This window comes from Dipodomys spectabilis, unplaced genomic scaffold, assembly GCF_019054845.1.
Source record: "Dipodomys spectabilis isolate Male_0828 unplaced genomic scaffold, ASM1905484v1 ptg000083l, whole genome shotgun sequence".
NCBI lineage: Eukaryota > Metazoa > Chordata > Mammalia > Rodentia > Heteromyidae > Dipodomys > Dipodomys spectabilis.
Genome location: NW_024870760.1, coordinates 2,797,689 through 2,819,100, shown reverse-complemented (window position 1 = coordinate 2,819,100; position 21,412 = coordinate 2,797,689). Strand labels below are relative to the sequence as shown.

Here is a 21,412-nt window from a genome sequence, read left to right as displayed (position 1 = left end):
AAGTCCGGTGAAGCTAGAGTAAGAGGCTCGAGTGGGAAACTTGGAGCCTAGGAGGACCAAAGTGAGACTGAAGCATCCTCAGGAAGAGCTTTGTGGGTCTTACCCAAGCCATTTTACAGCGATAGCTCAATCATATATCAAAGCCACCACCTAACCACCTTCAGGGTTGGCTCACCGCACGTCCAAACCACTCCTACCATCTGAGGTTGGCTCGTCAGCGATGCGCGCCGCATTCTGTTGCTATGGAAGCTGGGAGGGGTGGGGGGAGCTTGCAGAGCCTCCAAGGGGTCTTTGGGCCATCCCAAGTCAGTAGGCCATCTGGTCCCCGCGTGGGGTGTGCGGGCTCTGGTGGGGTCAGCAAGCCCCCTGGACGGGCTGTTGGTAAGCTTCCCCTGCTTTGCGGACTTGCACTACACCCGGGGCCGTGACTAGCTCGTGTCAGTTACGTCGTGCCAAGTTACTTCTCTAACTGGTGATGTCTGCTGTTTATTTTCAGGGTTCTTCTGAGGATTGTTTAATAGTAGGTGCGCGAGCCCTTGGAAACGTTGACTCCGTTGTGGGAGTCTTGCAATCACATTCCCACAAAAAGAAAGAAAAATGAATCCTCAGCTGGAGACTGCGGATCTCCTCTCGCCTTTCGGGCCTTGGCGGGCTGGAAGACCCGGAGGCACGTCCCGAAGGCCGGCGCGCTCGGGGAGCGCCCGGGAACCGCGCGGAAGGAGGCCGGAAGCGCCTCGGCGCTGCGCTGCGGAACCGGCCGCTTCCGGCGCCTCACACCGCGGGCTGCGCTCAGGCTCCGGGCTTCGGCCGCTGCGGGCATCGCGGCACCGACTCGGAGCCAGCTGCAGCCCCCTGTAGGGCGCCCCGCGGCTTTTCTCTTCACGGCCCCCGGCCTCTCGCGCTTCCTTCCCGCGCGCCCTCCCGTTGGCGGCGGCTTCCCGGGCGAGCCCGCCGAGCGCTGGACGCGCGGACGGAGCGGCGGGGGACCCGGGGGCTGCGCATCCCCGAGTGCGCTCGGCGCTCGGCGTCCGGGGAGCCTTGGCTGCAGCGGCTTGGCGGGAGGACTCGGGGTCCGCGCCCGACCGGGCCGGCACACGCGGAGACCCGGTGGCGACCGCGACACCCTGCGCCGGGACGCCGCGAGGAATCGCGGCGCCCACAGGAAGCGGGCGCCACGCCGCACCGAGTCCCGGGGCGCCTCGGCGTCCTGAGGCCCCCCGCCCCGCCCCGCCCCGCGGGAGGCGGCCTGCCGGGCGCCTCGGGGGGCTTCGCGCGGCCCGCCGGGCGCGGCGACCCCTTTTCCGCGCGCGTGGCCCGCGTCCAAGGTGAACGCCGGCATCGCGCGACGCGGCAGGACCTCCTCGCCCGCCCGCGCTCCCACGAGTTCATTTGTTTGCTGGGAGATCTTGGTGACGGAAGGCCCAGGTACTACATTACGGAACCTGTCTCCTCAAGCGCACTCGTGCGGATTGAAAGAAACAAACCGAAACAAACCCCGGGAGTGGTGGTGAATGCAAGTAATCCCGAGAAAGATGGGTGTGGAGTTCCAGGCTGGCCGCCGCTAAATGATTAACCATTTAAGATGGCATTTCACTGGCAAACGACCGTTTTTGTATGTATTTATTGCAACAACATATTTAAGATGATGAGTAAGCAAACTGCATCTCCATTTCACTTAATTTTTTTTCATGTTTTTAGGGAGGAATTAGATATTTAATAATAGCTTAGAAATGAAAAGATTGTGGGTAATCAGTTTTGCTTTCAGTTATGGATTGCATCTCTTCTTGTATGTTGGGCATATAAAAAATGTTCCCCAAATATTTTATATATAAATATTATAATTATATATATATATACATATATATATATATATATATATATATATATATATTTGTATTTGTGGTGCTAGAAATTGAATCCAGGATCTGGTCCCAAAGTGCTGCCTCTCCTCCCCTCCCCTCCCCTCCCCTCCCCTCCCCTCCCCTCCCCTCCCCTCCCCTCCCCTCCTGGCCCTGCCTTTCTTTTTTGACAGTGCCTTACTCAAAGTGCCTTACCCAGATAGGCTTTGAGTTTGCAGTCTTCCTGCTTGGATTATAGGTGTGTACTACCACAAGTAGGTCTTGAACTACACAATGTCAGATATTCCCTAACCTTCTCAGTTTTCGTTTTTATTTTCAAGGCCTGGATTTTATTTGTCTGTAGGTGCTGAATTAGGAACAAAACACACATTTTCTGTTTTGTTGTTGTTGTTTTTGTCAGTTGTGGGTCCTGAACTTTGGTCCTGGGCGCTGTCCCTCAGCTCTTTGGCTCAAGGCTAGTGCTCTACCACTCAAGCCACAGCGCTACTTCCGGCTTTTTCTGCTTATGTGGTACTGAGGAATCGAACCCAGGGCCTCATGCATGCAAGGCAAGCACTCTACCACTGAGCCGCCTTCCCAGCCCACATTTTCTGTTTTGTTTCATTTAAAAGTAGTCTGATTATAGGGAACAGATTCCAAGTTGGAGCTTTGGTACAGTCTCAGTCTTCTACTAGTTTTCTTTAAAAGGTGAGATCACTCACTGATTCATTGATTCTCCTGGAAAGTCCATAAGTCTTTTTTTTTTTTTTTAATGTATGTGTGGTAGGCACTGGGCTGGAACCTGGGGCCTCAGGCATGGTGTTGCTCTACCACTTGAGCCATGCCTCTAGCCCAGCTTTTGCTGGTTAATTGGAGATGCAGTGTTGAGCTTTTTTAAAAGCATGGGCTGGTTTCAAATCTTGATCTTTAGATCTTAGCCTCTTGAGTAGCTAGAATTATAGTTGTAAACCACTGGCACCTGAGAATATTAATGTTCATAATTCTAATATGTTTGGTGAAATGAGGGTATGGTAGAATCAGCATTGAGCACTGAAGCACATGCTGGTCATGGGAGATGGATAATGATTGACAAGGCAAGCTGACTTAAGGGGGTGGTAGCCTAGTACTGAGGGAAATAACATTTGCAATATCATGACCAGTACATGTGGAAACATGTATATTAAAGTAGAAATAAAAGTTTCATGAAATTACTATACCTGGCCTTTACTCTGTGCAGTCCAGTCAAAATTTCCTATTGCTTTGTTCTATTTAATTAAAAAAATATTCTGACATCCAGACTATCAAACGCAAACCATCAAAATGAGTCTTTTCTACCTTTGTGAAAAATTCTGCCATTATAGATATTAATGAGATAGGTTGGTTTTTGTTTGCCTATTTTTGGTTTTTAGAGACAGTGTCTTCATGTAGTCAAGGTTGGCCTTAAACTCATGATTCTCCTGTCTTAGTTTACCAAGTGTCAGGATTGCAGGTATATACCAAACATGTTTTTTTTTTTATTGTTGTTTGTTTTTAGTGTTTTTTCATTTTTATTGTCTTTAAAAAATTTTAAATTTATTTTTAATATATATTTTATTTTTTTTTAATTTTATTTTATTTGAGAACATACTGTACAGAGGGGTTACAATTACATGGGCAGGATAATGCATACATTTCTTACCAAGCATTGCAGCCTCCTCCTTTGTTTACCCTTCACCTCCCTTCCCAGCCTCCCCCCTCCCCCCCACCCAATCATACCCCCCTCCCCCCCCACACCGACATTGTAAAGCTGGTTTTGACATGACATTTTGTACTTCTCATTGTTGCAAAGATACTGTACAGAGGGGTTACAGTTACATGAGTAAGGTAATGAGTACATTTCCTATCGAGCATTGTTACCCCCTCCTTTGCTTTTCCCCCACCATCCCTTCCCTCCCCACCTCCCCAACTCCTCCCCCCACCGAAGTTGTAAAGTTCATTTTCTCATAATGTCTTGTACATCCCATTGTTACAGTGAGTCAACCTGCATCCTTATTTCAGCATTTTGTTATTTCCCTTTCCCTCCCCAAATTAGAAAAATGTATATACAAGATGCAGGGCACCTGAATCAAATACAGTGAAAACAGGGGTTAAGTGAAGTAAGCCAGGCCCAAAGAAACATAAGTCTCATGGTTTCCCTTAGTTGCAATAACTAGTATATGTCTAGGATAAGCAGAAAAGGTCAAAAGCTATGTACATATGACCATATAAGATGATGTTAAGTGAAATGAACCCCAAGATAGGGACACAAAGGTTTTATCTTTCTTGCTGTTGTTTTTAATGTACTTATAATGTACTATGTGAGATTTTCCTTTCTTTATGGAAAGAAGCTAGAAGTTTGAGGACAGGAGCTCCTCATTTCTTATTTTTTATTTTTTTAATTTATTGTAGGGTTTGGACTCAGGGCCTGGGGGCTGTCCCTGAGCTTCTTTTACTCAAGGCTAGTGCTCTACCACTTTGAGCCACAGCCCCAATTCTGTGGTTTTAGGTGGTTAATTAGAGATAAGAGTCTCAAGGACTTTCCTGTCTGGGCTGGCTTTGAACTTGGATCCTTAGATCTCAGCCTCCTGAGTATCTAGGATTATAGGCATGGGCTGCCAGTGCTCAGCTGAGCTCCTCCACTTTTAGCCTCTAGTCTGTTTTTGTAGCATGTTCCTTCTTGTCAGTGATTTTTTTTTTTTTCCTTCCTTTTCATTTTGGTTCTAGTACTGTGGCTTGAACTCAGGACCTCATGTTCTCACTTAGCTTTTTCTGTTTAAGGCTGGTACTTGATCACGTGAACCACAGCTCCATTTCTGGCTTTTTGTTGGCTAATTAGAGATAATAGTTTCATGGCTTTGTCTTCCAGGGCTGGCTTCAAACCTCCCTCCTCAGATCTCAGCCTTCTGAGTAGATGACAGGTATGAGCCCCAGTGTCTAGTGTTAGTGACTTTATTTCAAAGGAATCACGGTGCCATTGAGCCCGGCAGTGGACTGGCCAAACCTAGATTACCGGGAAGTACAGTTCCACCTTTGGACTCTGAGCCTCCTCCCTTTTTTTTTTTTTTTAGCTCAGCTTCACTTACCCTACCCAGGGCAAAGTCAGCCTTTCTGTCTGTCTCTACCCTTCCAGCTTCTTAGTCCCTTAGTCATAACTGCTCAGAACTGGTTCTCTGATGAGGAGGTGAGGGTTGTCATTCTGGTATTTCATCTTGGGAAATGTGAAGTGGGAGCTTCTACAGCTTCCATGGTTGTCACTAGGTGGAAGGGGTGAATTTGTTCAACGTGCACTGTGTTCATGTATGGAGGTAGCACAGTGAAACCCGCATCATACTACAAATATGTACTAATTGAAATTAAAAATTCTAAGCCCAGCCCCAGAAGGGCTGGGCTCCTTCCCCTTCAAATGCCTACATGGTTTCTGGAAAAAGCCTTTAGGAGCCTTTAGGAAGCTGCTGGCAGAAAATGAGATAATCGCAAGCAGAGTCAAATAGCTACTTTTTTTTTTTTTTTTTTGGTGCGGGTCCTAGGGCTTGAACTCAGGGCCTCGGCACTGTCACTTAGCTTTTTCCATTCAAGGCTGGTGCTCTATCACTGGAGCCACTTCTGGCTTTTTGCTAAATACATGGAGATAAAAATCTCATGGACTTTCTTACTTGTGCTATTTTGAACAGTGATCCTCCCATCTTAGCCTCTTGGGTATTTGGTGCTACAGGAGTGAGCCACTGGCACCCGGTAAGAAGTTGCTCTTGATGTATTAGACTGAATCCAAACAAAGGCTATTGGGTGCCTGAAGGGGCAGAGCCCCTTGTCAACCCTTGAGGCCAGCATTGTCTGAACTCATCTTCACGTTTGCGTACACATAAGGTGTGTGAGGGGGTTGCTGCCAGGGCCCTGCTGCTCTTCCTTGGTTGAATCTGGCTAAGTACTAGCATTCCAGGACAGACCTGGTATAGGGCTGCTGTGTGGCCAGAGCTTCCTGTGCCAATCCTCTCTTTTTACTTTTGAGTGGTACACTCGTGTCATTATGTAACCCAGGCTTGGCCTCAGGCTCCCGAGTATCTGGAATTGCAGGTATGTGCCACCCTGCTGGGCTCATTGGTTCTTAATAAGAGGAGCAGTAATATAGGAATTCTTAAGGGTCATAACCCCTTTCTCCTTTTTTCCTGAAGGTACCTGGCTAAGACTTGGATTCCTCTTCCCCCGCCCCAAGATTCTCAATCATGTCTTGATGGGCTTGACTCTGCTGTGCTGACAACTTTTGGGCAGGAGAAATGGCTCTGATGAAATGGGGGCTGGGAAGGCAGAAGCTTCGTCTGCTGAAGAGGAGCTCCCTGCTGCTGAAACTCCTAGCCATTGTCTTGGCTGTGCTTCTAGTTTGTGAATTTTTTATCTATCATTTGGTCATCTCTCGGTGTGATTGGCCTGAGCTGAAAACTGCAGTCCATGGTGGTGGACAGGAACCTGTGCTGAGAGCCATGTTTTTGGCTGATACCCACTTGCTTGGGGAAATAAGAGGCCACTGGCTGGATAAATTACGAAGGTAAGGAGGAAAAGTCCAGAATTCTTCTGGAGGTCTGTCAGCTGCATGGCTTCTGGTTAGTCATTTTCCTCTCAGAGAAGGATGTTTGAGACCTTTGACCTTTTCCAATTTTGTGTTTATTGACCATCCAGTATACTCAGGCTCATGAAACTTGGGGGCTCAGATATGGGCCACTGATTAGTTTTGTGAGTTCAAACAAGTTACTGGAGCCCCTCTGAGCTCCTGCCTCCCTGTTACTTGGGACTCTCCTGACTGCTTGTTTTCATATGTGTGTGTGTAAAATATATATTGATATATATATATAAAATTTATTTTTTACAAGAAATCTCATAGCTGTGAGAAGGAGCCCATATAGCATCTGGGAGTGGTCTCCTGGCTAGGGAGAGCACAGATCTGGTTTGGTGGCTCTTCCTCACTTTGGCTAATGTGTGTTTTTTTTTCTTTGTACTGGAATAGAGCTTGAACTCAGGGCCTGACCACTGATCCTTAGCTTTGAGGCTCAAGGTTAGAATTCTACCATTTGAGCCACAGCTCTATTTTTGGCTTTTTAGTAGTTCATTGGAGATGAGGTTCTCATGGACTTTCTGTCCAGGTTTGCTTCAAACCTCAATCCTCAGATCTCATCCTCCTGAGTAGCTAGGATTACTGTTTCTTCCATTATCTCTCCCTAGCTCTGAAGGAGAGATCCCTTGAAGACTGGTGCATAGCTCAGTAGTAGAGCATTTGCCTAGAATGGGCACAGTCCTGGACTTAATGTCTAACACTGCAAAAAAAAAAGAAAGAAAGTGAAACTGAGGTTGTGTCCTATCATTTTCTAGACTTAGTGAAAAATTGGTCTAAATTGGGCATCTCTCAAAGGTGCACAGCTCTCTCAAGTCCCAGGGTTCTGTTTGTTAAGGAGAGGGGAGATGATACTGGGGCTTGAACTCAGGGCCAGCGCATTTTCCTTTAGCTTTTTCTCTGTTTCCTACGTGAATCCATGGTTCTACTTCCTGCTTTTTTGGTGGTTGAGAGGAGATAAGAGTTTCACGGACTTTCCTGGCTGAGCTGGCTTCAAACCTTGTTCTTACATCTCAGCCTCCTGAGTAACTAGGATTACTACTGTGAGCCACAGGCTCCCAGCTCCTGGGCCCTCTTAATGGAATGATGGCTAGACTCAACACAGTACAGTGGAATAGCATTTGAGAGATATGAGAGAGGCAGACTGACTCTGTTTTGATGCCTTCATTGCCCACTTTTAGTAAGATACAGACTCAATGACCTTTCCACAATGAGGGTAAGATGGTAAGAGCAGGTATGTGAAAGAAAAATGGGACCCTTTGGTTCATTCTGTAAATGACCCAGAAGACACAAATAGCTTCTTCCCAAGAAACAGGTGGATGCCTAATTTCTCCTCTGGTCCTCAAGGGAATGGCAGATGGAGAGGGCCTTCCAGACAGCTCTGTGGTGGCTGCAGCCTGAAGTTGTCTTCATTCTGGGGGACATCTTTGATGAAGGGAAGTGGAGCTCCTCTCAGGTAGGGCCCTATGGTCCAAGTGCCCTAATTTTGATTGGAGTATTTCATACAGACAGCTCAGCTCCCCAGAGCACCTTGAAGCTATTGGCTTGAGTTGAAATGCCTGGTCCTGGGGCTAGGCCTATAGCTCAGCAGTAGAATGGGTGATTAGCATGTACTTAGATTGTCAGACATCATTTAGTTGGAATGTATAGTCCTTGGAACCTTTTGGCAAGAAAACAGGCAACTGATTCTATTTCAGTTGTCATCCAAGTCAGAATACATTTGAAATGGACATTTATTTAACTTTACACTTTATTTATTTATATTTTGGGAGGCAGCATCCTGTGGCTGAAGTCCAGGCCTTGTGTTTGCTAGGCGTGAGCTATGCTAGTAAGCTATGTCCTTAGCCCAGAACTTTATACCATTTAAGCGCAATACATTATGAGAACTGTGTTACTAAAGTTTTTTTTAAGAATTGTGTCAAAGGAGCAATGGAAAACTTGGTGTGAGGCTTCTGTCTTCTGAGGGGCCTGAAACCCCTACTGGGTATTGGGGCGAAAAAAGTCCACAAACCAAAGAGAAAGGTTGTGCCCATTTGTCAGAGTACTTTGCTTATAATGTTTTTGGAATGGACGTACTCTTGCTATTCAGACTCCTAATGGTTTTTAGAAGATATTTTATTTGAGGATATTGAGACAAGAAATCTTCAGTATTTTACAGGACAGTATTAGAAGTCTATTCTTTACACAATTGTAATGTTTGTTATAATGTAACCTCTAGTTAAATATTAGATACTAGAAATAAAAAACCAAACTGGCTATAAACTAATTGTATATATTGCTTTTACAAACTAAGAACAAGAATTTATGATTTTCTAAGTTTGTTATTCTGATTTCCTGTTATTCTCAATTCAATTTTTTTTTTTTTTTGGTGCCAATACTAGGACTTGAAAATTAGGCCTTTCACTCTTGTTTAGCTTTTTGTTTACTGCTGGCACTCTACCATTTGAGCCACACTTGCACTCCTAGCTTTTTGCTTTAATTGAAGATAATTTCTTGGATTTGTCTGCCCAGGCTGGCTTTGAACTATTATCTTTAGATCTCAGCCTACTGAATAGTTAGGATTACAAGAATGAGCTACTAGCACCTGGCTGTGTTATTCTAACTTTAAATATTATTATTATTATTTTTGTCAGTCATGGGGCTTTAACTCTGGGCCTGGGCACTGTCCCTCAGCTCAAGGCAAGCACTCTACCACTTGAGCCACAGCTCCATTTCCCGTTTTTCTGGGGGTTAATTGAGGAAAGAGTCTCATGGACTTTGCTGCCTGGACTGGCTTTGAACCATGATTCTCAGATCTCAGCCTCCTGAGTGGCTAGGATTACAGGCCTGAGCCACCAGTGCCCGGTAAATATTATTTCTTAAAGCATAGACTTTGTAAATGTATTGAAGGACTTTAGCTAGCATATTTCCCCAGATTATGCCATGGTTAAAACTTCATGATGGTTGGTCATAACCCAGAAGAAGGGGGTTCTTATTAGAGTATTTATTTGTACAGTTGATATTTTTAGGCTTATATAAAAAAAAGACCTTAAGTGTGGTGCCAGTGGCTCATGCTTATAATCCTAGTTGTTCAGGAGGCTGAGATTTGAGGATTGTGGTTTGGAGCTAGCCTGGACAGAAAAGTCTATGAGATTCTTACCTCCAGTTAACCAGCAAAAATCCAGAAATGGAGCTGTGGCTCATGTGGAAGAGTGCCAGCCTTGAGTGAAAAAGCTAAGGGAAAGCATGAGGCTTTGAGTTCGAGTGGAATGACAACAATAACAACAAAATCTAGAATAACATAATTCTGAAGCTTTAACATTAAAAGCAAATGTCAGAATAATTTGTAATATATTTTAATACTTATCTTTGTTTTTCTGGCAAATGTCACTAGTTCTCATTCTCAGTGTGAGCCACAGAGGATCTGCATTCTGAATGACATTGTTACCTGTGTCTCAACTGAGGCACATCAAGAACTTCTGTGACGCCGGGCGCTTGTGGCTCAAGCCTGTAATCCTAGCTACTCAGGAGGCTGAGATCTGAGGATCGCGGTTCAAAGCCAGCCCGGGCAGGAGAGACCATGAGACTCCTATCTCCAATACACCACCAGAAAACCAGAAGTGGCGCTGTAGCTCAAGTGGTAGAGCACTCGCTTTGAGCTGAAGAGCTGAGGGACAGCGCCCAGGCCCAGAGTTCAAGCCCCACGACCGACAAAAAAAAAAAAAAAAGAACTGTGACATTTTCTGAATCTGTTCTTTGAATGTGCATGGATCTGAAGCATTTTTTAAAATCTGGAGTTCATACATAGAGTTCAGAGGATCTTGCAATATTTAAAGAATTGAATAAAAAGCATCGAGATAGCATTGGAAAAAGAGTTAAAATTTCATGCCGTATGATTTGGAACAGGGAATTACCTCCTCAGATCAAAATAGAACCCTATTTTTAGCTCAGGGAAGAGGGCTTTCTTGTTCTCACCGAGGTCCTGTGTTCTTTCAGGCCTGGGCTGATGATGTGCAGCGGTTTCAGAAGATGTTCAGACACCCAAATCATGTGCAGCTGAAAGTTGTCGTTGGCAACCATGATATTGGTTTCCACTACCAGTAAGTGGAATTTTGAATTCAGGGCCTTGTGCTTTCTAGGCCATATACTCTTACTGCTGGGCCATGCTCTTAGCCTTTTTTTTTTTTTTTGCTGGTTTTTAAATTATTTTTTTGTTGTTGGTTGTGGGGCCTGAATTCTGGGCCTGGTGCTGTCCCTCAGCTCGAGCCTAGCGCTCTACCACTTGAGCCACAGCACCATTCCAGCTTTATCTGCTTATGTGGTGCTGAGGAATCAAACCCAGGGCCTCATGCACGTAAGGCAAGCACTCTACCACTGAGCTGCCTTCCCAGCCTCCCCCCCCCAATTTTTTTAAAATAGGGGCTCTCATGTCCTTCTCAGACACAGCTTGGATATGATCCACCTGTGTTAGACTTCCTATAATAGCTAGGGTAACACACATGCATCATTAGGCCCAGTTCTTAGTTGGGAGTGGAGAATCTGTCTCAGCTGGCCTTGAACTACAACCCTTCCAATCTGAGCCTGCCAGATAGCTAGGATTATAGGCATGAGCTACTGTTGCCCTGCCTGATAACACTGGTTAATTGTCATTTTAAACCGGTTACAATTTAGGAGAAAACCTTCTTCATGCTTATTGAGGAAATTTTTTTTCCAAAGATAGAAGCTTTGGAATGGAAGCTGCTCCTTAAGGGATTTAAAATATCCTGGAAAATAGCATGGCCTCATTAAATAACTGTTGCAAGAGTGAATTATACGTGCCTTAGAAAATATCTAGCTTGAAATATGCTTATTTCTTTTTTTCTTTTGTTTTTTTTTTTGGGTCCGGTTGTGGGGCCTGAACTCTGGGCCTGGGCGCTGTCCCTCAGCACTTCAGCTCAAGGCTAGCGCTCTACCACTTGAGCCACAGCGCCACTTCCGGCTTTTTTCTTTTTGCTTATGTGGTGCTGAGGAATGGAACCCAGGGCCTCAGGCATGCAAGGCAAGCGCTCTACCACTGAGCCACCTTCCCAGCCCCTGCTTATTTCTTTTCTTTTTCTTTTTTTGGACAGGATCTCTATATAGTCAGTCTGACCTTGAACTTGTAGTCTTTATACCTCAGTCTTTTGATTGAAATTATTTTTTCCTTTGGAAGCCAGAAAAAAAATCCAATTTTGCTTTAATAGCTCACTTTATACAGTGCTGTGGTGCCTATGTCTTAGCTCATTTTAAGTACTTTCATGTATTAACGTGTTTACTCTTTATCACTGGCCCATTATTGTAGTCATTGTTTCAGTTCCAGACAGTGGGGTCCAAGGTAGCTAAGTAACTTCTCCCAGGCATTGTGGGAAGTAGTGGAGTTGAGATTTGAACCTTGATTGCCTGGGCCAATTGGAGTCTTTAACCCAAAGCTAGTCTGACCCTCAGATCTTGAAAATATTTCACGATAGTGCTAAGATTCTGACATATTTCTTTTTACAAATGAATGCAGGATGAACAGATATCTAGTAAAACGATTTGAGAAAGTGTTCAACTCTGAAAGGCTGTTTTCTTGGAAAGGAGTTAAGTGAGTATTATTTATGGATTCTTATAATGACTTTGAGTCTTTGAAGGCTTTATTTTTCTTTTTAAATGTGGGGCTGGGGGTGGACCCTGGACCTCATGGTTGTTGAATACATGCTTTACCATTGAGTTGTAAACTCCCCGTCCCCCCAACCTAGAACTTCATCTTCATTTTTCACACATGACTGACACAATTGGTCCACCCCATGTTTTCCCCTTCTGTAGATCATGGGGCTTGAACTCTGGGCTTGGGCTCTGTCCCTGGGCTCTTCTGCTCAAGGTGAGTGCTCTACTGCTTGAGCCACAGTGCCACTTCCGGTTTTCTAGTGGTTTACTGGAGATAAGAGTCTCACAGACTTTCCTGCCTGGGCTGGCTTTTGAACAGCCAACCTCAGATCTCAGCCTCCTGAGTAGGATTACAGGCGTGAGCCACCAGCGCCTTGTTCTCTTTTCTTTTATTTAGCGTTTTTACTTTATTTCATCAGCTTATTTTACTTTACAAAAGCTGTTCCCAGCCAGGTGCTGATGGCTCACACTTGCAATTCTAGCTACTCAGGCAGCTGAGATCTGAGGATTATGGTTTGAAGCCATCCAGGAGAACAAAGTCCATGAGACTATTATCTCCAATTAACTAGCAAAAAGTTGGAAGTGGAGCTGTGGCTTACATAGTAGAGTGCCAGCCTGGAGCAAGCCCCAGTACACAGAGAGAGAGAGAGAGAGAGAGAGAGAGAGAGACAGACAGAGGAGAGAGAGAGAGAGAGACGGGGGAGGGGAGGGGAGATCCCTAAATCCAAAAGCTATTTCCTTACGGTCCTAGCAGTCAATGGTAAGTATTTCAAGTGCTTCTGTACATCTGGAGTCACCCCCTTCTCATCAGCCCTAACCCTTATTAGTCTGGCCACCAGTGTAGGTCCTCTCCCAGTTCTTGTCTCTGGACCCTTTCTGGGCTGTTTGTAGCACAGTGAGGAAAGTGTGTTTACTGCCTTGCCTGGCTGTCCAATGGTGGAGGAAGAGTTGGGAGTGAAGCTTTCTTCTCTTCAGTCTTGATCTTCTCATGGGTGCCAGCACTCTGCTGGCCATGGCTGTGGCAGCCCTGGGCTGCTGTAAAGCACTTGAGATAAGGGCATGGTTGTGTGCTCCCTCTCCCTCCCTCTGTCTGGAGCACAGAGTCCCTAAATGGTAGCTTCCTTTCCTGTGTTACCATGAAGACATGGTATGCTGAGTTATTTCTACCTGGACTCTGTTTCAGAACCCTTAACCACATTGCCAATTTCAGGGCACTTGATTACTTAGCCCCTTAGCCATAGAATGGTTTAAATTTCAAGCAGTATTTATTTGTTAGTCCTGTTACTGGGGCTTGAACTCAGGGCTTCATGCTCTTTCTTAGTTTTTTTCACTCAAGGCTATACCACTTGAACCTCTTCTGGCTTTTTTTGCTGGTTAAATGGAAGTAAGAATCTCTTAGATTTGTCCGGACTGGCTTTGAACCAAGATCTTTAGATCTCAGTGTTCTTTTTTTTTTGGTCCGGTCGTAGGGCCTGAACTCTGGGCCTGGGCGCTGTCCCTTAGCTCTTCAGCTCAAGGCTAGCGCTCTACCACTTGAGCCACAGCGCCACTTCCGGTTTTTTTCTTTTTGCTTATGTGGTGCTAAGGAATTGAACCCAGGGCCTCAGGCATGCAAGGCAAGCACTCTACCACTGAGCCATCTTCCCAGCCCCAGATCTCAGTGTTCTTGGGTAACTAAGATTACAAATGTGAAGCTGGGCACTGGTAGTTCATGCCTGTAACCCTAGCTGTTCAGGAGGCTGAGATCTGAGGATCAGAGTTCAAAGCCAGCATGGGCAGGAACATCCTTGGGACTCTTATCTCCAAGTAATGACCAGAAAACAAGAAGTGGCTGCTGTGGCTCAAGTGGTAGAGCCCTAGCCTTGAGCTGAAGTGCTCAGGGACAGTGTCCAAGCCCAGAGTTCAAGCCCCATGACTGACAAAAACAAAAAACATAACAAACCAAAAGGATTATGGCTATGAACCATGTGACCTGATTTCCATGGACATTCTTCTCTCACCCCCACTCCCCAATGGACATGTTTCTGTCTGAATGCCAAGCTGAGGAATTACCTGAGCCTGTGAGCTGAGCTCAGTGATTTGGAATGTCTTGCAAGTTCAGGGTTAAAGATACTTGGCCATGTCTTCCAGTCATGCTGTTTTTGTTTGGTTAATATTGACTCTTCAAAATGGATGGAATTAGAACAAATCATGCTAAGTGAGGTAAGCCAAGTTCAGAGAGGCAAACGGTGCATGTTTTCCCTGATATGTGGAAGTTAGATCTAAAATGCACTGGGATATGACAAATTACACAGAATTCTAGATACTTGCATACATTTAGCCCAGAAGAGGATAGGCTTCAGAGAGAATCACAAAGGTGCAATACTTAAGTACCTCTTCATATGTATGTAAAGTAACATACATACAAAGATACAGAAACAAAAGACTTTTTTTTTTGTGGTCATGGGGCTTGAACTCTGGGCGTGGTTCTGTCCCTGCACTCTTCAGCTCAAGGCTAACGCTCTACCACTTGAGACACAGTGCCATTTCCTGTTTTCTGGTCATTACTTGGAGATAAGAATCTCATGGACTTTCCTGCCCAGGCTGGCTTTGAAGTGCAATCCTCAGATATCAGCCTCCTGAGTAGTTAGGATTACAGGTGTGAGCCACCGGCACCTGGCAAGACTTTTTTCTTAAATTGTTTTTTCTTTTTCTGATGACTGTATTCTTTACATTATACATGGTGTACTGACGTGCACATCTGGGGGGGGGCGTAGAATCATAGGAAAAAGGGTGAAAAAGTACAGCAGTGGAGTACACTGGCTACACTGAACACTGATAAAAGTAAACTGCAACTCAGGGAAGGGGATGGGAGGGGGGGATGGGAGAGAATGAGGGAACATGATACTATGAGACAGGAAATGTACTTATTACCTGACATATGTAAAGGTAACTCTGCTGGATACCACCTCTGAAACCACAACAAAGTGAATTAAGGGGAAAAAAAAATACTGTTTCTTGAAACAGTTGGGTAGCTTAGCTGGGCCTTACGGCTCTGGGTGTTTGTTCACACTGCTTGTGCTTTCTTTGGGAGCAGTGGAAAAACAGCTCCCAAGTACCCCAGGAGCCTGACCTTCTTCTTACTCCCATCTGCTTCAGTTTTGTGATGGTCAACAGTGTTGCACTGGAAGGGGATGGCTGTGACATCTGCTCCCAAGCAGAAGCTGAACTCATTGAAATTTCTCGTAAATTGAACTGCTCCCAAAAGGTAGGAGATAGTTGAAATGGCACGGGCCTTTAGCTCTGTATCCTCCACAGGCCCCCACACAATGCCCCCGCTGCCAGCGCCCCTGCTCTCCCACTAATGTGGACAGTGCTTGTGTGCTACATTAATGGGCTGATTGTGCCTAGCAGGTGCAGGGATCAGGCCAGTGTGGAGGTGGGCAGCAGCTCCCCTTGTCTGCCCCAGTGCTTCTGCAGGTAAGGACAAGGAGTGGGGTGTGGACTGGGTAAAGCCACCTGGCTCTCCAGAGTCCCCTCTGATCTCTCATTAAATCCTGGATTAGCATTACCCGCTCTACCGGACCAGTGATGCTAACTGCTCCGGGGAAGATGCTGCTCCTCCAGAGGAAAAAAACATCCCTTTTGTGGAGAAATATGATGTGCTTTCTCGGGAGGCCTCACAAAAGGTACCTTGTGTGCAGTGATGGGGTCTCAAGTCAGGGTTACTGCCCCTGCTTATGTGTCCTCAAGCAGCAGATCAGGGACAGCTTCACAGTGGTATGCTCACGGCCTGTATTTACCCGCTGCCAGCCTGGGCAGGGTTTCTACTGTATCTCACACTCCTATCCACCTACCTTGCTCCTTTTTTTGTGTGTATGTGCCAGTCTCTGGGACTTGAACTCAGGATCTGGGTGCTATCCCTTGGCTTTTTTGCTGGAGGCTAGAACTCTACCACTTGAGCCACAGCTCCACTTTGGTTGTTTGGTGGTTAATTGGAGATAAGCATCTCACAGACTTCCCTGGAGATCAGCATCTCATAGACTTCCCTGCCTGAGCTGACTTTGAACCATGATCCTTAGATCTCAGTCTTCTAAGTAAGTAGGATTGCAAGGTGGCTGGCTCTTTTTCTTGTTTTTTTTTTTTTTTTTTTTTTTATTATCTACTATTTCCTATTCTCAAGTCTGTAATATTCTCAGTTGTTTCTTCATTTAAAGATTCCCCATTGATTTAAATGGATTGGGAACTTAGAATCATACTTTTAGGGACTTAATTAAAAATGCAGATATTAAAGAAAAATCATATATAATATGTAATATTTGTATAAATATAAAAGAAAAATTGTGCTTGTTTTTTATTTAAAAATTTGTACCTGAATTTATTCTTAAAAGTGTGTGTGTGTATGTGTGTATATATGTGTGTATGCTAGTCTTGGAGCATGAACTCAGGGCCAGAGACTATCCCTGAGCATTCTTTGCTCAAGGTTAATAATCTACCAGTCGAGTTACAGCTCCACTTTTGACCTTTTTGGTGATTAATTGGAGGTAAGAGTTGCGTGGACTTTTCTGCCTGGGCTGGATTTGAATTGCAGTCCTCAGTTCTCAGCTTCCTGAGTAAGGATCACAGGCATGAGCCACCAGTGCCCAGTGTTTTTTCTTTTAATGCCTATCCTAGGACATGAACTCAGGGCCTGACTGCTGTCCCTGAGCTTTTTTTGCTCAAGGCTAGCAGTCCACTACTTGAGCCACACCTCCATTTCCAGCTTCTTAGACGCTAATTAGAAGGAAGAGTCTCAGACTTTCCTGCTCTGGTTTGCTTCAAACTGTGAACCTTGATCCCAGCCTTGTGTAGTTATATTATAGACATGTGCCACTGGTGCTGGCTAAAAGCATAAATTTATACTTAAGGAAAAAAATATATTACTTTTTGTGCTGGTACTAGGGCTTGAAACCAAGGCCTCAGACTCTTTCTTGGCCTTTTCCATTCAAGGTTGGCCCTCTTCCACTTGAGCTAGACCTGTAATTATGGTAAGTATATTTGTAGAATATACTTATGAACAGATTTATAAAAATAAAATATATAAAACCTGTGACAGGAAGAGTAGATTCTAAGAGGCTTAGGAAAAGCAAAACAAAGAATTCTGAGGGGAAAAAAAGAAAACCAGTCCTACATAGTCAGAATTTGTACTTGGTTCCATGGGATGAACCTGGTGGTGGCCCTGGGCCGTCAGATGAGTGGAGGCTTAGGTGCTGACTCCCTGCCCTGTGTCTCCTTGGCCTGCTCAGCTGCTGTGGTGGCTCCAGCCCCGCCTGGTCCTGAGTGGCCACACACACAGTGCCTGTGAGGTGCTCCACGCTGGAGGCGTCCCTGAGCTCAGCGTCCCATCATTCAGTTGGAGGAACAGAAACAACCCCAGTTTCATCATGGTAAAGTGAAAGTTTATTTTCATCTGTAAGCTTTCGGAAGTAGTAAAATCACACAGTAATCAACTATTTAGTTGCTGCAATCTGTAAAAATGCACAAAAGGTAGCAATAAATTCCTCTCCTTGCACACTGCATCTGATACTGCCTGTCTCTAACCTCTGCCTGGGGATGGATGAATGAATAGGGCATAACTGCATGTGTTACTGGGAGGAGTGGAGGAGCAGCTTCAAGAACGTTTTATCCTGTGTGTGGAAGATGAGGCCTCTGCTACCACACTGTGCATTCAAGTTTTAAGGATACAGGATCATTCACTCATTAGCTAGACACAGCCATCTCTTCTTTTTCCTGGCTGCCAGTGCTACCAGATTCACAAGCTGACCAAAGGTGGTGTTTCAGGGAATGATTACTTGATGCTTTAGGCCTTTTGTTTAACCATAGATTCCAGCATCCTGTTTATAATTTTATGCCCCTATACTGTATTTCTACTACGTAAAATCATGGGAACCCTTTGTGCTTTCAAAGTCCAAATAAATAAAAGCATTTGCTACTGTGATTATACTTTAGAAAGAAAAGCCAATGGAGATGTGTGGGTATTTCTGGGTAGCAGATCGCCTATTTCAGTATCAGTTGGCAGGAAAACGTGTACTTCTTGTTGTTTCTCCCTGACTATTGTGTCTCAGATTCTGTGTTGGTTTCTGGATCCATCAGGTGTCCCTACACCTGTGCCCAGGGGATGAGATTTTTTTTTTTTTTTTTCAGTACTAAGGGTTGAACTCAGGATTTCACACTTATTTGGCTGGTGCTTTACCACTTTAACCATGCCTCCAGCCTGTCTTTTTACTGGCTAGGATTAAAGGTGTGATTCACAAGTTCTTGGCAAGTTTAATAGAGTTAGCCCACCAGTTACCCTCCCCCCCCCCCCCCCCCCCCCCCCCCCCCCCCCCGCCCAAGCACACTTGACCAATGACAGTGTGGTTGATGGTGACTTGTCAGGCTGAAGATCTCTGGGTCTTGGGTGAGGAAGACTGCTTCCTTGCCCCAACCAAGAGAAGGCAGCCTATTGTCTGCTGAGTCTGGTGTTTACTCTGTAGCTTAACTTTCCATTTCTTCCCCAGGGCAGCCTGACGTCCAGAGATTATGCCCTCTCCAAGTGTTTCCTTCCTTTTGAGGACACAGTTCTGACCATGTACAGTGGAGCAGCTGGTTTCCTTGTGGTCCTCATCTTAGCTCATTTTGAGTGTTTAGCCTCACCTTTTCTGTTGGGATGGAACCTGCTCAGAATGCACAGGACAAGGTGAGAGGTTGGTTGTTCATGTGGTAACAGATATCAAAGCTAAAGACAACCTCGGCAGAGCCTACATTAGAGTCAAATGAATGAGAGCAGAGGTGTAGGCCATTTTATATACATCATGGAAACTAAATCAGTGACTGCAGAATAAATAGTTGATTGTACTGTTCACATGCTATCAGTGAAACATGTACTCTACAACAAAACTTTCCTCGTTTTTATCAAATATATGTATAATCAGGTTGCATCTGTACAGTATGTAAATGCTATGGATACTGTCACTTGCATGCATGACACACAGCCCTTGCTTCCCCAGGAAGGACCCAAAGCCCTGTGCACATTGGGGGCTTGGTGTGCACATGGCATTGGATTTGCTCTGTCCTTCTGTGAAGGCTCTCAGATTTCTATATATTATGAAGCTGTACACTGAAATGAAACTATAGATCAATGTGCAGGAAACACATTGTTTTTTTAAAAATAGATTTTAGTATTTCTGTACTAATGAATCAGATTTTTAGATAAGTATAATTTTCTACTCAAGGAGTTTTAGTTGCTACATCTCAATTTAATGCTTGCCAGTGATCAAGCCTGGAAGAAAATGGAAGATATGTCTATTGGTATTTAAAAATAAATGCTGTAATCTAAATAGTCAGTGAAGTATATTTTTTATCCTCCCCTTAAGAGTCTGGCTTTTGTTTTAAATCCAATTATGATTCCTATTTATTTTAATTGAGCCCAGGTCCCTGTGCATACTAAGTATTTATTACTGAGCTCTGCCCCAGTCTGCATCCATCTTTTGTTTATTTAGTACCAGGACTGTGGCTTGAACTCAGGGTTTCAGCCTCTTCCTTATCTTTTTGGCTCAAGGTTGGGACTCTTCCACTTGAGCCACAGCTCCACTTTCTGTGTTTTTGCTGGCTAACTGGAGATAACGAGTCTCTGCTGGGACTGGCTTGAACCAGGATCCTCAAATCTCAGCCTCCTGAGTTGCTAGGATTACAAATATGAGCCACCAGTACTTCCCATGCAGCTTTAAGAAGTAGTTCAGTTAGAGGAGAATTGTTGGCTAAGAATGGACTCGATAGAGTATATCTTTACCACTTTGTGTACGGAGTAGCTCCTCAGTTACTCTTCTTGTTTTACTGTGAAAGTACCAGAGGAACCGAGATCATGCCCATAGGATATGTCCTCTGTTAAACTGAAAGTTTTACGTAGGGCAGAGAATGGAGCAGCCAGATGGCAGCGGTAATGATATATCATCAGTCATAGCTGGTTTATCCAGTGGCCATCCTTTCATGAGAAAGGAACAGTAAACCTGGATGAGTTTACAGAATGGTAGGAAATGCTGATTTATAGTAAACTTTAGAATGTTCAAGAAAGACCAAAAGGACATTAATGGTCTCTCACTTTCATGGATTTGTGTTGTTGAAAATTTTAAGTTTGGACTTCTTTAACAGATTGAGACTTTAAGAACTGCCCTCAGAGCTGTGGCTGTATAAGACATCAAATGCGTGGCTATAGCAACTTGAATTTCTAGGTATTGTACTCAGCACACTTGGGATGATGCATTTACAGTTCTTGTACATGTGAGAAATAGCCTTATATTTTGTCTGTCTTATTTCAAATAAATATCTTAGGAGATTGAGGCTGTGACTCAGCAGGTGAGCACTTGCCTAGCATGCATTAGACCCTAGGTTTACTGTCAACACAGCAAAACAAAAGAATGAATAAATGAGTAAATAAAGCTTCATAATGCTTCACCTTCAAAAGGCCAGTGAGAACTCTTATCTTCACTCTCCTTGGCCAACCTTTGCTTTTCTCTTGCTGTTTGTTTCCTTGGACAATGAACCTGGGTCTGGAACTTTTCATGGGGGTAGGGAACCTTTTTACTGCCACAGGCTGTTTGGGTATTTATAGCATTATTTTTAGGCCACACAAAATTACAGATTCAGGCAGCCTGCCTTGGACTGCAGACCAGAGCTGACAAGAAGCTTATGTGTACATCTTATTGTTTACCAAATGTTCCCTGTCTGCTCTAAGGGAATAGCTGGTCTATTCCTTCCCAGAGATGAAGAAATACACTATCTGGAAAGAAAAAAAAAATTCCTGGTTCCTTGCAAGAAGATTTGATTGCCATTTGCGCCCTGGAGTTGAGTCCTGATCTTTGTAGCTCAGGCTCAAAGCAGTAAAAGCAGGTGGCTGTAAGTGTTTTGTGATATTAGAAAGACAACCACTGGTAAAGTGTGAATGATTTTCATATCAAGGAGAATTTTACAACGTATCAACCTGGTTAAAAAAAATAAATTCTAGATACTTTCATCCCCTGTTGTGGAGTAAGTAGCAGGTCATGTTGACATGACGCTGTCTAGCCCAATTAAAAAAAAGAAAATACCCAGCACATTTCCTTCACAGGTGGAGCCATTATCAAGGCACAGAAGTCTAGGATTTTTCTCCAGTAGTGATAGAAAAGAATATTACATTTTGTGGTCTGTACAGTATGATAAACTAGCAATAAATAAACAACAAAAAGAATATATGAAAGAAGACTATGCTCAACTATCATTAAAGTGTAGAGGGCTTGAACTCAGGGCCAGGACACTATCCCTCAGTTGTTTTGTTCAA

General features: G+C 44.5%; 1 protein-coding gene across 5 annotated transcripts; it reads left to right on the top strand.

Annotated features, from left to right (window-relative positions):
• Positions 1-1,314: 1,314 nt before the first annotated feature.
• Mppe1 (metallophosphoesterase 1) lies at positions 1,315-21,386 on the top strand. Of its 5 annotated transcripts, none has more exons than XM_042683699.1 (11): positions 1,315-1,425; positions 6,026-6,396; positions 7,804-7,912; positions 10,432-10,535; positions 11,963-12,037; positions 15,238-15,346; positions 15,490-15,558; positions 15,645-15,767; positions 17,364-17,504; positions 18,618-18,796; positions 20,248-21,386. In XM_042683699.1, the coding sequence occupies exons 2-11, from the start codon at positions 6,128-6,130 to the stop codon at positions 20,258-20,260; spliced, it is 1,191 nt and encodes a 396-aa protein (XP_042539633.1). In that variant the 5' UTR covers positions 1,315-1,425; positions 6,026-6,127; the 3' UTR covers positions 20,261-21,386. The 5 variants fall into 5 exon arrangements, with proteins under 5 accessions (XP_042539633.1, XP_042539634.1, XP_042539632.1 ...); XM_042683700.1 differs by having other exon boundaries at positions 1,315-1,612; positions 15,493-15,558; XM_042683698.1 differs by having other exon boundaries at positions 1,315-1,612.
• The last annotated feature ends 26 nt before the right edge of the window (positions 21,387-21,412 follow it).

Bases quoted from the DNA above. Each gene is read 5' to 3' on its own strand.
- Mppe1 (XM_042683699.1), top strand. From the start codon at position 6,128: ATGGCTCTGATGAAATGGGGGCTGGGAAGGCAGAAGCTTCGTCTGCTG. The intron at 6,397-7,803 runs GTAAGGAGGAAA...CTGGTCCTCAAG, and splicing joins TGGCTGGATAAATTACGAAG to GGAATGGCAGATGGAGAGGG. The intron at 15,768-17,363 runs GTACCTTGTGTG...TGGCCTGCTCAG, and splicing joins CTCGGGAGGCCTCACAAAAG to CTGCTGTGGTGGCTCCAGCC.